The sequence below is a fragment of the Narcine bancroftii genome, chromosome 1 (assembly GCF_036971445.1).
Source record: "Narcine bancroftii isolate sNarBan1 chromosome 1, sNarBan1.hap1, whole genome shotgun sequence".
NCBI classification, from domain to species: domain Eukaryota; kingdom Metazoa; phylum Chordata; class Chondrichthyes; order Torpediniformes; family Narcinidae; genus Narcine; species Narcine bancroftii.
Genome location: NC_091469.1, coordinates 404,351,348 through 404,365,907, shown reverse-complemented (window position 1 = coordinate 404,365,907; position 14,560 = coordinate 404,351,348). Strand labels below are relative to the sequence as shown.

Here is a 14,560-nt window from a genome sequence, read left to right as displayed (position 1 = left end):
AACAAGGACAAGGATATAAATATAGTGAACTGAGAGATTAGAATCGATTGAACCTCTGAGGTACTTCCGATTTCATTTGAGAAAAATGCAAGGAGAGGAGTTTTTGATCAATTTCTGTTTCAAACATCACTCAATAAACAATATGCTATGAATGTTCATCTGATATAGTATCTCTGGCAGCAAATTATCGAGCTCGAACAATACATTTTTAATATTCTTATTTTAATTCTTAAAAAGTGTACAATTGAGTAACTTCAAAGAGATTTAGGAGCTTAAATGAATATTAAAGTTCAGAAATCATTTAGATCCCAGAGCTAAATGCAAAATTATTTTAACATTCATCTAAGATCTTTATTTTCTTGAATTCCATGACAGATTTTAATAATTCCTCCATAATATCATTCAATGTGAATCATGCAACAATAAACCACTGAAATTATATTTCAACCAGTTTAACTTGCTGTCATCAATGGAGCTCTCAATCTCTTCATAACATGGTTTACAGTCACAAAAAAACAATGCAGATGTCAGTGGGTAAGTAAAAGGCTGCAACATAATCTCAGGGTTCGTATGACGTTCATAAACCACTTGGACTTTGCTCTTGTGGTTTATGATGTTATCTGAAACCTTCAATTAAATTACAGCCTTATTACTCACTTCCTACTATCTGTAATTGTTGCGTGGAGTACGAATAGTCCTCTTACTGATATATTGTGGTTGCAGTTAGATGTATGCAGGACCAGTAGTGATTTTGTCACTTCAGGATTGGGTATGTTTAAAGTATGTTTTATGAATTTTTGGTAGTTATGCCAAAAAGGCAAAGAAATAGCAGAGCTAATAATTAGATACACGATGGAGGATATGCTTAACATATTTAAGATTTGTTAGGACAAGCATTTATCTCATTGCCATTTTAGCTCTAGGATCAGTACTCAATAAAGTAAAGATTTCCTTCTTTGAGCTAAAAAAAATGGACAATCCCAGCTCAGTTCACCAGGAAAAGAAAACAAGGAACCTTAAATTTTTTGACACATTGCCAAAATTAAAAGGGACAAGGATGTTTGAATGAAAAAAATGAAAGTATTATATACATTTTACATATATTTGGGAAGAGCAATAAAATAATTTTTATTAAATAATTTATATTTATAAAAAATTACAACATAGTAATAATGAAAAAAACATCCAAAACTCCACTTCTTACTCTTTTCTTAAATGAGATCCTGCTTATCAATTATCCCGAGTACCACAGAGAATTAATAGATTCTAGTCACCCAGTTCACCGTGTACACAACATGGTGCTGGTCACAATATTTGTTAAATGCACCATAGATTTAGGACCTCATTTTTTCTGACTTTGCCTGGTCTATTTTCCCAGCAAACCCCAGGAAGACATTATCAGATATATGCTTAGGCACACATGATATGACGCTGCTGCTCCTTCAACGGCTCCATAAAATATATCTGTGGACATATATGATGGTAGGTCACAAAAGTTCAGCACTAATGGAGGAAGGAATGCACCACCTCCCAAATTACCTATCTCCCTGCTACACCAAGCACATCTGCCCAACCTGTAGTACCATCTGTGGGTCACACATTGGTCTTATCTATCAGCTCAGAACATGCAGAATAATTATCCTCGATCCTGAAGAACAACCAAAGATAGGCGTGCAAATAATGTGAAAGTGTATTGTACGCATCTCACCATTTGTCTAGCTTAAAGGTTAGATTTTGAGGATGTCCAGCAAAGAACATGGAACAAATTGTCAAATAAGATCTAGATCTAAAGGTAACTGGAGGAAACAATTAGTCAATATTCTGTAAAGGCCATGGAATTTTAAACCCAACATACCAATAATCTTATTCCAGAATGTGACTCATTTATTGTTAGGAAATATTTGTCTGCGAACAAGAAGGCATGGGCCATTTTTCAAATGAAGGAATCATCTTCAAATGTTAAGGTAGAAAATCATTGTAAGGAAACAAGTTCTGATTTACATCTTACCTTGATATATCCAGTGGACAAACGGGTTGAAATAAATTTCTTCTACTACTACTGATATACTTCAGCTTAATAGTAACATTATCCATGATATAACTGCTTGAAATTTTGGGAAATGTTGTTAATATTGGAATAATATGTGCATAATTTATAATAGGACTGAAATTGGTTTATAAACTCAGAGAGAATTGGCAGGCAGTTTTTAAAAAAAAACACTAGGACACAATGTGAAGCAGGCTTCAAATTTAAAAAGTGTGTTATGTCAAAATCCAACTTCAGCTCCAATATTTAGTTCCTTTGGACATACACTATTTGCATCACCAATATGCAGAGTATTGCAACATTTTGAGCTGTATTGAAGCAGTCTAAAAGAGGCCATTTGAATAAATGCAAGATACACAGGGACATTCTACTGTGGGAGGAGTTCTGAGGCGATCCAATGGAAATTTTCAGAATTATAAGGGGTTTGATAAGATTATTGGTAAACACTATATCAATGACTGGTGAATTATTGAATGGGATATAACTTTATACTTTACTGCAACACTTGAAAGTTGTTTAATTAATAAAAGCTATTTGTCCATTAGACAACAGTAACACATGGAATGCTCTAACAGAAGCAAAGGAGAGAATGGAAATAAATTGGTGAATATTTGCAAATGACTGCCCTTTTTAAATGTTGGAAGTAAAAAAAACATATTAGAATGGGGTTGATTAGATTACTCTTTTAGAATCCTTGCATGTCAAAATGGCTGAATCACCTTCAACAACAATGTGAAATTTTATTTGTGTACAATAGTGCATGAAGCTATTTATGATCTTTCCCATTGATTTCCTTCAAAATGTTTCCAAAGTCATCCTTCAGATCAGTATTTTAAATACAAATTTATCTAAAGTTACTCCATGAGAAACTTGAGTCTTCTGGAGTTAACTTGGCAAAAGAATTAATCTGCAATTCTACCCAAGGTTTTGAAATGGACTTTGGAGAGTTGATGTGAAAAGGGTATTACAGTATTACATCATAAAGAGTTGTATAAAGCATTTGAAGATAATTTCTGATTTTTATTGCTGATTAATAATTGATTCATATTTTCAAACAATGACTGATTCCAAAGAGTGTTGAACTGAGGACACAAAGGTCATCTTTTCTTTCTTGATAACATGACTTAGCGTGAATGCTATGAATAATTGATGGATTTTTAAGTCTTGTTTTGTAAGCTATTCTCTTTTCTATTTGAGTTCCTATATGTTGCAATCCTATCGAATCCTCTGTCTTTGAAGATAGTATTCTGAAACTTAGTGACAGAGTGAGAGCAAGCTGGGGAAAAATCTACCACTGATCCTTACAAATCATCTTCTTGTGGGAATTTGTGTGGACTTGCTGTACTTTCCTACAGTGATATATCTTAGCTCAAGATTCCTGGCAATTGAAGGTAGTATAAATGGCACTGCCCCTAAGCAACCCATTGCAGAGGTATAGATCATTATGCCAGAATTTTGTTTTGACCTTGAATAAGAGAATATTTTCAAACAATTGAATAATTGAGACAGAAAAAAAGGACCTTTTTTGAAATATCTCTGATTTAAAGGAGTATTATTATATAGCAGCATCTATATCTGAATGAGGTAAAGTGCAATATCAAAAATACCAAATGCAACATTCATAAAGTACTTCTGCATACTGTGCTTTGAATATTAAGCATGCATATCTAGTCCACGATTAATATCTTGCCTATATTTAGCTTGTGTTTCAAGTACTGGGCAGTAATTGCCACAGAACTAAAGAAGCATAACCCCCTGTGGAATAGAGAAAAGAGAGAAATAAAAAGGAAAATCTGTCAGGAAAATGGCTATAAATAATGATCTGGGGCATTTTTTAAATGCTATATGATCTCTGTGGTCATAAATATGCTTCTGGGAGTACCTAGAAAGCTTTTCCTTTTGGTTTTACAGCCATCTGTTAATAATTAGAGTGCTGTAGAGGCCAGAGCTATGCAGGTGACTGGCAGTAACCCCAACGCTGTTAAAACAGGCAATGCCTCTGGTACTTACATGGCAGTGGACTCCTCAGCGTGATGGCCAGGGGGTCTGACAACAGCAAATCCATTCTATAAAACAGAAAATAAATACTGGTTTAATCTAATGACAGATTTCCGTGGTCTTTGAAGCTTTTATTTATTTTTGTTTTAGTACATGCAAATCGAAGGCCGACTGTGATGGAATAAACAGAACATTTTTCTATGCAGCATGTACACAGTATTCAGCAGTCCCTTGAATAAGTTCACTGCCAACCCTACGTGAGTTAAAGTAGAAAATTAACACACAACCACCCACCCTCTCCCCATGATACTCCCCTCATCATCACCCTCACCTCAACAATTATTTTACATGCATTTGAAAGAAACCAGAGCTTAATTGCATTTTCCCAACCAAAAAAAAAGACCCCATTACCAATGTGGGGTAAGATTATTTTCTCTCTACAATGCAAACTCTTTCATTGTACACAAATGTAAAATTTGATAATAATAAAAGCACAGCCTAAATCTGAAGTTTACTAGTGTAGCAATTAATCATATAGCAGAGACATAGTTCAATGTCACAATAATTTGGATTCTTAAACATTTTTAACACGCATAATGTCCCAAGGCACTTTCCAGAGAAAAGAAAGAGCAAGGGGACCATGTGGGATAAGAGTTTAGCAGGGAGAGTTGAAGGCTTTTAAGGAATAGTGAATATCAAGGATGAGCTTAAGTCAGAGTGTGAAAAGCACACAAGAAGGGGGAGTGAGCTGCGGAATGGCATTGCATGAAGCCATGGACAGATTTGTGAGCATGGGACTGCCGCGCTGAGATGTCTATCCATAGTCTCATAACAAATCAAGAGCACTTGTAAATTGGAGGAGCAACACCTGATATTCTGCCTGGGCATGAACATCGACTTCTTTGGTTTCCATTAGGTCACTCCCCTGACTCACTCTCTTCCCCATCTCTCTGTCTCTTTTCTTCCAGCTCTCCACAATTTGCCTCTCCATTCACAGAGCTATCACCTCCTCTTATTAACTCACCTTTTTCTCTATTGCCCCCTTATCCTTATCCACCTAAGAACCCTTGCCTGTGTGTCTGTGCTGCACTCCCTACACTTTCTCCCACCATTTTATTCAGGAGCCTGCTTGCTTTTTGTGCATACCTTGATGAAGGATCCAGGCCCAAATCATTGGTTATGTCACTTTATCTTTACTAAATATAGAATGCTGTGTGACTTTCTCCAGCATTTTGTGTAAATGACTTCATAAAGCATATTGACTTATTCGATATCCACCAATGCACACCCAAGCTTTTTTTTTTCCACACTGTGAACCATATTAATCAAAATACATACAAACATTTCCCTCTTAAATATACACAGTGGCATTTTCTCCCCCTTTTCCCCCCCTCCCTTCCCTCCCCCCTTCCCACCCCCCTCCAAAGCCATTTAACGTTCAACATATACAATACAACAAACCCATTAAACAATGTCATCACAGAATGAAAATAAACAAGAAAATTGTGTCATCTACTTTTGTACACTGGATCAAGTCATTTTGTCTTCTTATCATTTTATCATTTTAGGGGGTGGAGGTCCGAAGCAAGCCCTCTCGGTTGTGCTCAATGTACGGTTCCAAAATCTTTTCTGCGCTTCATCCAGTTTGAGGCCTAATTCTTTACTTCTTATATTATTTAGAAGAAAGATCTCTGGATTTTTTGGTATATTGCTTTTTTGTGATTTTATTTAATACCTGATTTAGATCTTCCCAAAACTTTTTCACTTTCTCACATGCCCAAATTGCATGTACTGTTGTTCCTGTTTCCTTCTTACAGCGAAAACATCTATCTGATACTGTTGGGTCCCATTTATTTAACTTTTGGGGTGTGATATATAACCTGTGTGACCAATTATACTGTATCAAATGTAATCTCATGTTTATTATATTCTTCATAGTTCCAGAGCATAACTTTTACCATGTTTCATTTTTTATCTTTATGTTTAAATCTTTTTCCCACTTTTAAATCTTGTTATTATCATTGTTTCTGTAATCACATATTCAAAGCTGCTTCCTTCTGGTAATCTCAGTCTGCTTGCCAATTTGTCCTTTAAGTAGGCTTTCAGTTGATGGTATGCAAACATTGTATATTTCTACTTCATTTGTTCAAATTTTAATAAATTATTTCCCAAAAATCAATTTTCTATTCTTTTAATTCCTTTCTCTCCCATTCTCTAAAGGAAAGGTTATCTATTGTGAAAGGGATTAGTTGATTTTGCATCAATAATAATTTTGGTAGTTGGTAATTTGTTTTTTTTTCCTTTCTATGTGAATTTTCTTCCATATATTAAGTAAATGATGCAGTACTGGTGAACTTTTATATTGCACCAGTTTTTCATCCCACTTATAAAATATATGTTCCGGTACCTTCTCCCCTATTTTATCTAGCTCTATCTTCGTCCAATCTGGTTTTTCCCTTGTCTGATAAAAATCTGATAAATACCTTAATTGTGCTGCTCTATAATAATTTTTAAAGTTTGGTAACTGCAAACCACCTTTTTTGTACCATTCTTTTAATTTATCTAATGCTATCCTCAGTTTCCCCCCTTTCCATAAAAATTTCCTTATTATTCTCTTTAGTTCATTGAAGAATTTCTCTGTTAAGGGAATTGGTAATGATTGAAATAGGTATATCCTTGGGAAGACATTAATTTTAATGCAATTTACGCTCCCTATCAATGTTAGTGGCAATTCTTTCCAATGTTCTAAGTCATCCTGTGATTTCTTCATTAATGGCTGATAATTTAGTTTATTTAGGTGGCATAAATTATTATCTATTCTAATACCTAGGTATTGGATTGCTTGTGTTTGCCATTTAAATGGTGATTCTTTTTTAAATTCTGTGTCATCTGCATTATTAATTGGCATTGCTTCATTTTTATTTGCGTTGATCTTGTACCCCGATATTTCTCCATATCCTTTCAATTACCTATGTAGTTCTTTTATTGATATTTCTGGTTCTGTTAAGTATACTATGATGTCATCTGCAAATAAACTGATTTATAGTCCTCCTTTATTTTTATCCCTTTTATTTTATTTTCTGTTCTTATCATTTCTGCCAATGGTTCTATTGCTAAAGTGAACAGTAAGGTAGATAGTGGACATCGTTACCTAGTTGACCTACTTAATTTAAATTGGTTCGATACATATCCATTTACTGTCACCTTCGCCAATGGTCTATTATATAATGCTTTAATCCAATTAATATATTTTTCTGGTAGGTTGAACTTCTGTAATACTTTGAATAAATAATTCCATTCTATCCTGTCAAAGGCTTTTTCTGCGTCTAAAGCAACAGCCACTGTTGGTATCTTATTTCCTTGAAATGCTTGGATTAAATTAATGAACTTATAGACATTATCCACTGTTTGTCTTTTTTAAATAAATCCAGTTTGATCTAGATGTACTATATTTGATGCACAGTCAGCCAATCTGTTTGCTAATAGTTTTGCTATTATCTTATAATCTGAATTAAGTCGGGATATTGGTCTATATGATGCTGGTGTTAGTGGATCCTTCCCTGTCTTTGGTATTACTGTAATTATTGCTGTTTTACATGAATCTGGCAAGTTTTGTGTTTCTTCTATCTGGTTCATTACTTCCAGGAGAGCAGGAATTAATAACTCTTTAAATGTTCTATAGAATTCTATTGGGAGTACATCCTCTCCAGGTGTTTTATTGTTCGGCAGCTTTTTTAATATATCCTGTATTTCCTCTATTTCAAATGGTTTTATCAACTTGTTTTGCTCCTCTTCTTGCAATTTTGGCAGTTCAATTTTGGCTAAAAAGTCTTCTATTTTATCTTCTTTCCCCTCATTCTCAGCTTGTTATAATTGTTCATAAAATTCTATAAAGTTTTCATTAATCTCTGTTGGGTTATATGTAACTTGTTTGTCCTTTTTCCTCGATGCCAAGCTTGTTCTGTTTTACGTTGCCAGGCTAATATTTTTTGTGTTTTTTCTCCTAGCTCGTAATACTTTTGCTTTATGTTCATTATGTTCTTCTCCATCCTATACATTTGTAATGTTTCGTATTTTATTTTTTTTTGTCCCCCAATTCTCTTCTTTTTGTTACAACTTCCCTTGTTGCTAGTTATTTTTCTGTACTTACTATTTCCCTTTCCAACTGCTCTATTTCCCGATTGTAGTCCTTTTTCATCTTAGTTACATAAATTATTATCTGCCCTCTAATAAAGGCTTTCATTGCATCCTATAGTATAAATTCGTCTTTCAAAGTACATTTTAATTTGGCACTCAATAAATTCTCTAAATTCCTGTCTTTTAAGTAGCATGGAGTTTAATCTCCATCTATATGTTCTTGGTGGGATGTCCTCCAGTTCTATTGCTAATTACAGGGGTGAATGAATAGATAGCAATCTAGCTTTATATTCTGTTTTCCTAACTCTCCCTTGAATATGGGCTGACAACAAAAACATGTCAATCGTTGAGTATGTTTTATGTCTACTTGAATAATATGAGTATTGCTTCTCCCTTGGGAGCTGCCTCCTCCATATATCCATAAGTTTCATTTCCTGCATTGATTTAACCATAAATTTGGCCACTTTATTCTTTTTGGTAGTCTTTTGTCCAGTTTTATCCAACTTTGGGTCCAAATTAAGGTTAAAATCCTCCTATCAATATATTCCCCTGCGTATCTACAATCTTCAAAAAAAATCTTGCATAAACTTTTGATCCTCTTCATTAGTTGCATATATATTGATTAAATTCCAGAATTCTGAATATATCTGACACTTTATCATTACATATCTCCCTGCTGGATCTATTATTTCCTCCTCTATTTTGATTGGTACATTTTTACTGATTAATATAGCTACACCTCTGGCTTTTGAATTATATGATGCAGCCGTTATGTGCCCTACCCAGTCTCTCCTTAATTTATAATGTTCCACTTCAGTTAGATGCGTTTCCTGCACAAATGCTCTATTTTTTTCTTTTTTCCAGTAAACTTAATAGCCTCTTCCTTTTAATTGGTTATGTATTCCATTAATATTTATAGTCATATAGTTCAACATGGCCATCTTATACTCTGTTTACACCTCATTTCCGCTTCCTCACCACCACCTTTCCCCTTTTCCCAATTTTCATCTCTCAATTTTCCCTTTTTGAACTCAATGTATGACAACACTTTTAAAACATAAAATATTTCAACAACTCCCACATCTAAAATTCCCTTAACCCCAACTGCCCCCCCCTCTCTGAGTTCCCCCTTGTCCCTTGCCAGGCAACCACAACTCCTCTCTCCATTTGGATTGCGCACCCGCTCGCAAGCGTCAACTGATTTCACAGTGACTGTTATTCTCTCCCAGCAAACCCCTCCAGGAAAGACTTTTATCTTCATATTTAACAAAGCTCACCCTCTTTTTTTCCTCCTTTGTTTTCTCCCCCTTATTCCCTTTTCTTTCCCTTCTTTAGTTCTTACTTATACATTATTTTTACATCTTTATATGTAGGTTGTCGTCGTTCTTCATTCTTGTTACATCCCTTCATCTCTCCTTCTGTCCTGCAGGCATTCTGCAAATTCTCATGCTTTCTCTGGATCCGATAACAGTCTGTTTTTCCCCCCCGGGATATCTTAACATATATTTATAGCCTTTTTTCCATAGGATCGATTTTGCTGTGTTAAACTCTTTCCTCTTCTTTAGGAGTTCAAAACTTATGTCTGGTTAAAAAAATATTTTTTGACCCTTGTATTCCAATGGTTTTTTGTCTTCTCTAATTTTATTCCTTCCCCTCTCCAGTTTATTTTCTCTTGTCGTGTATCTCAGAAATTTTACTAAAACGGATCTTGGTTTTTGTTGTGGCTGTGGTTTCTGGGCTAATGTTCTGTGTGGCCTTCCTATTTCCATTCCTTCCTGTATTTCTGGCATTCCCAGGACCTTTGGGATCCATTCTTTCATAAATTCCGTCATATCTGTGCCTTCTTCATCTTCCTTTCGACCCACTATCTTTGTGTTGTTTCGCCTACTATAGTTTTCCATTATATCGATCTTCTGAGCTAACAACTCTTGTGACTCTAACTTTTTTGTCACTGTCTTCCAATTTTATTCTTAAGTCATTCACTTCCATTTAAATGTTTTATAGAAAACACCCATTTCTCGTTCTTCCACATTTTCTAATCTTTTCCCTATATCTGTCATGACCAGCTCTATTCTACTCACTTTTTCTTCTGTACTTTTCATTTTTCTTTTCATTTCACTAAATTCTAATGTCAACCATTCTTTTAATCCTTTGATTTGTTCTTGAATTTTTAAAAAAATCTATATACTGTCCATCTATTTTACCTTCTATTCCTCTGTGCAGAGCTTGGTCTTCTTCTCCTTCTTTTGTGTCTGCACCTGTATTTGTGTCTTCTACTTCTCTTCCTTGTTTCTGTGTCTCTTCTGACTTTCTTGTTTAGCTGCTTGCCTCAGTTTGCAGAGTGTTTTTTTGCATAGCTTCTTGCTGTTGGTTTTCTTCTTCTGGGCTAGTTATCTGTTGGGCCTCCTGTTGCTGTTTTCTTTCCTCTCACTCCCTTTCCTGTTGCTTTCATCTTCTTCCAGCTGAGAGCCCTGCTGTCGGGCATCTCTCAGCTGGTCGCGCTGTGTAAGTTCACTCCTCAGCTGGGCGCCCCTCCCGTCGGTGTTTTCTTTTTCCTTAGTGTGCGCATTGCACATGCACAACTCATCGAGCATGCGCAGTTGCGCACTTCTCTTTGGCTCAGAGAGCCATTTTTGCAGTCAAGCGATCAGGAAATCGTGACTCTGTGGGGTCGCCACCAACCTCGTGAAGCGGGCTCCTCTCTCCATGACGGCTCCCTGCCTCTTCATGCAGGTAAGGCCTTCTCTTTTCTCTTCCGGCATCTTTTCTTTTTTTCCCATTGTTTTTGCTTTTTCCTTCTTGGGTGCCATTTTCTTTCTTTTCTCCACACCTTTATCTTTTATTTGTTGTGTTTTGTGTTTCTTGAACTTTGTTTTTTCTTCACTTTATTTCTTCTTTTCTGGAGAGGGCTAGTATTTTCCTACCGGCCACTACTCCATCACGTGACTTCTCCCCACCCACACCCAAGCTTGATTCCAACTTAAGCCATAACTTAACTGAGGGTCAGTGTCCTTTATGCAGCAAAGGTAAAGATACATTGTTTCATCTTGTATTCGTACATTTGAGTTCTTAAACTACACATGGATGAAGGAAAGTTTCTTCACTTTAAAGAAGTTGTAAACAGCAACATGAGGCAGGCCAAGAGGGTGCAAACCTCCATTACAGATCTCACATACTGTATGTCAGCCTCCTTCTGGCAGCCAAGTCTAATCAAACAGTAACTATAATCAAGGCCTTGCTATTGGCCATGCAAACATGATCACTATCATGACATCTCCATTTCTTAAAACAAAAGTAGCTTACTTTTAACTAACATGCTTTTGTATAATTATGCAATTTTAACTTTAATACCAAGAACTTTCCTTTGCATTATTGTCAACATTGTTAACCTTTTTTAAACTTGTTTTGTGAGTTCACATTTACATACAAACGTGAAGGGCGAATAAGATAGCACTACTTCATTCTATAACAGGGGTCTTTAAATTTGCTTAATGAGTCTCTTAAGAAGATTCACCTGTCTTGACAATTTCCTGATTGATTGTCCTTGAATCTGAGTTGTTGCCTAAGATGAGTATTCAGGTTGTTCAACAGTATCAGTCTTTCCATCTACTATGGTTGGTCCCATTTAAAGATCTCGATGATTTCTTCGTAGAACAGCACCTCCATCTGTCTGAATGGTGTATGGTTGGACTTCACTAAGGACAGTTTCCTTCTGATCCCATAAGTTCATTTTGTCTTTTAGCCTTACTTGGTCACTAGAGTTCCGGTAGTTCCTCTGTCAAAGTAATACTTTTGTGTTTCTTTCTGTTGTTCTTTGAACTTCCTCACTTTCTCCCCCTCTTTTAGTTTTAGGAGGTTCTCCTGAATGGGTAGGTTTAATCTTACCCTATGTCCCATAAGCAGTTGTGCTGGTGACATACCATACTCGAGCAGCATTGTGCGGTATACTAGCATGCTCTGGAAGAAGTCTGTTCCACTCTCTTTTGTCTTATTCATCAGTCTTTTCACTGTCTGTATCAATGTTTCCACTAGACTATTGGACTGAGGAAAATGAGGAGTTGACGTGGTGTGTACAAAGTCCCACTTTTTGGCAAACTGTCAGAACATTGAATTGCAAAACTGGGGTCCACTGTCTGTGAAGACCTCACTTGCCACGCCATGTTTGGAGAATATGGCTTTCGTACTTGTTATTACAGCATCAGCAGTGGTGGTGTTCAGTCTACACACCTCTGGATACTGGGAGTAATAGTCTGTGATTACAAAATAGACCTTCCCTTGACATTCAAATAGGTCAGCACCTACCTCCTGGTAAGGTCTGTATGGTGCTGGGTGTGGCTTTAGTGGTTCTGCAAGATTGCTTGCTTGATATTTCCAACATATTGTACAGTTTCACACTTCATTTGTTATATCATTGTTGATTCTTGGCCAGTACATTACCTCTCGTGCTCTTTTCTTACACTTTTCGATTTTGAGATATCCTCAATGGATCATTTTTCAGCATCTCTTTTCTCAGACTCTTTGAGATAAGGATTTTGCTTCCATTGTAGATGATGTCTTCAACCACTGATAGTTCAGCCCTGCAGTTCCAGTACTCTGAAATATCAGGTGAGCAGCCCTGCTTCACATTGGGTCATCCATCCTAGATGTTTTTGCTCAGTTATCTCAGTGTTTCATCTTTGTCTCTGAGTTTATGAGCTCAATTTTTGCAACTGATATGGACAGTGCACTTGTGATCATGTCCACGAAGGCATTCATGTCTTCATCCATTTTGGTGTTTGCAGGCTCTCTCGTGTCAACAGCTCTAGACAACATGGTCACTGTGTACATTAGCTTACCCAGAGTGTGAGCCACATTCAGTGTATAGCGTTGCAGCCTTATCATCATTCTTTGTATTCTAAGTGGATATTCATTCATGGCTTTTGGAACAATGCAATCAAAGGCTTATGGTCAGTCTCTACAGTGATGGCTTGTCCTGAAACAAACTGATGAAATCTTTCATTGGCATATGTGATGGTGAGCAGCTCCTTTTCAATTTGAGTGTATCATGCTCCGCATCTGTCATTGAGCATGATGCATGCACAATGGGTTGTCAGTCATCATATTTATGCAGAAGAACTGCTCCGAGCCCACTATGTGATGCATCTGATGATTTCTTGATGGGACTCGCTGGGTCGTAAAACCTCAGAACTCGTTCCTTTGTGAGAAGTTTCTTAGTTTGCTCCATAACTTTGCATACTCATGATTCCACTCTCATTCAATGTTCTTTTCTGTTAGTCTTCTCAATGGAGCCATCTTTTCTGAGAGGTTGGATATGAATTTACCTATATGGTTGACCATTCCATTAAACCTCTGTATGTCCTTTTTATATTGTGGCCTTTGCATGTTCCCAATAGCGGACACCTTTCTGGGATCTGGTCTGATGCCCTCACTGCCAATAATATCTCCTACAAATGTTAGTTCTGTCAATCCAAGCTGTCATTCCTCTCTATTCAGCTTCAGGTTTGCCCTGCTTGTTCCTTCCAGCACTTTCCTTATTCTCTCATCATGATCCATTCTCGTAGTTCCCCATACTATGATGACATCCATTGAGGTATCAATTCTGTCCAGGTGCTCATACACCATATGGATAGTTTTGTGATACACTTCAGGAGCTGAGGCAATTCCGAATGGTAACTTTAGGAATCTGTATTAGCCAAATGGCAATGTGCACAGTCTTGAACTTGCTTCATCCAATTTTAACTGCCAAAATCCTGATGATGCATCTAACTTGCTGAACAACTTTGCATTTGCAAACTGTGACATGATTTCTTCATGAATCGGAAGCATAAAGTGTCTTCTCTTTATTGCTCTGTTTAGATCTCTTGGATCCAGGCAAATTCTAAACTTTCCATTCTTTTTGTCCACAACAACGAGTGAACTCACCCACTTCATTGGCTCATCTATCTTCTGAATCACGTTCAGGCTTTCCATCCTATCCAACTCTGCCTTTAGTTGCTTTTGAACTGCAAATGAAACTTTTCTGCATGGAAGTATTATCAGTGGCACATGTTTATCCACTCTGATCGTGTGTTCTCCTGGAAGGGATCCTAGATCCTGAACTAGGTGATTGTAGTCTCTCCTTCGTTTTCCAACAAGAGGACTTTTTTTTAACCAGGTTCAAATTTTCACATGCTGTTAAACCTAGTATACCCTGTATGTCCTTTGGTACCATGATGAATGCTAGTTTGTGCTCTTTGTCCTTGTGTTTCACTTTGACCATGCATTCTCCTTGCACTGGTATATCCTGTCACCTTAACTTTTGTTCTATACTTCTTTGGTCTGGTCTAATCTTCTTAAAATCAGTCGCCAATTTTACATTAATTTGTGCTCCAGTATACA

General features: G+C 36.5%; 1 protein-coding gene across 11 annotated transcripts in view; it reads right to left on the bottom strand.

Annotated features, from left to right (window-relative positions):
* Positions 1-14,560, bottom strand: part of LOC138751496 (histone deacetylase 9-like) — an 851,890-nt gene that overhangs the window by 79,448 nt on the left and 757,882 nt on the right. For all 11 annotated transcript variants that reach the window (XM_069913815.1, XM_069913825.1, XM_069913826.1 and 8 more), the window contains one exon: positions 4,058-4,113. In XM_069913815.1, coding sequence (XP_069769916.1) covers positions 4,058-4,113 — 56 coding nt within the window. The remainder of the gene's footprint in view (positions 1-4,057; positions 4,114-14,560) is intronic.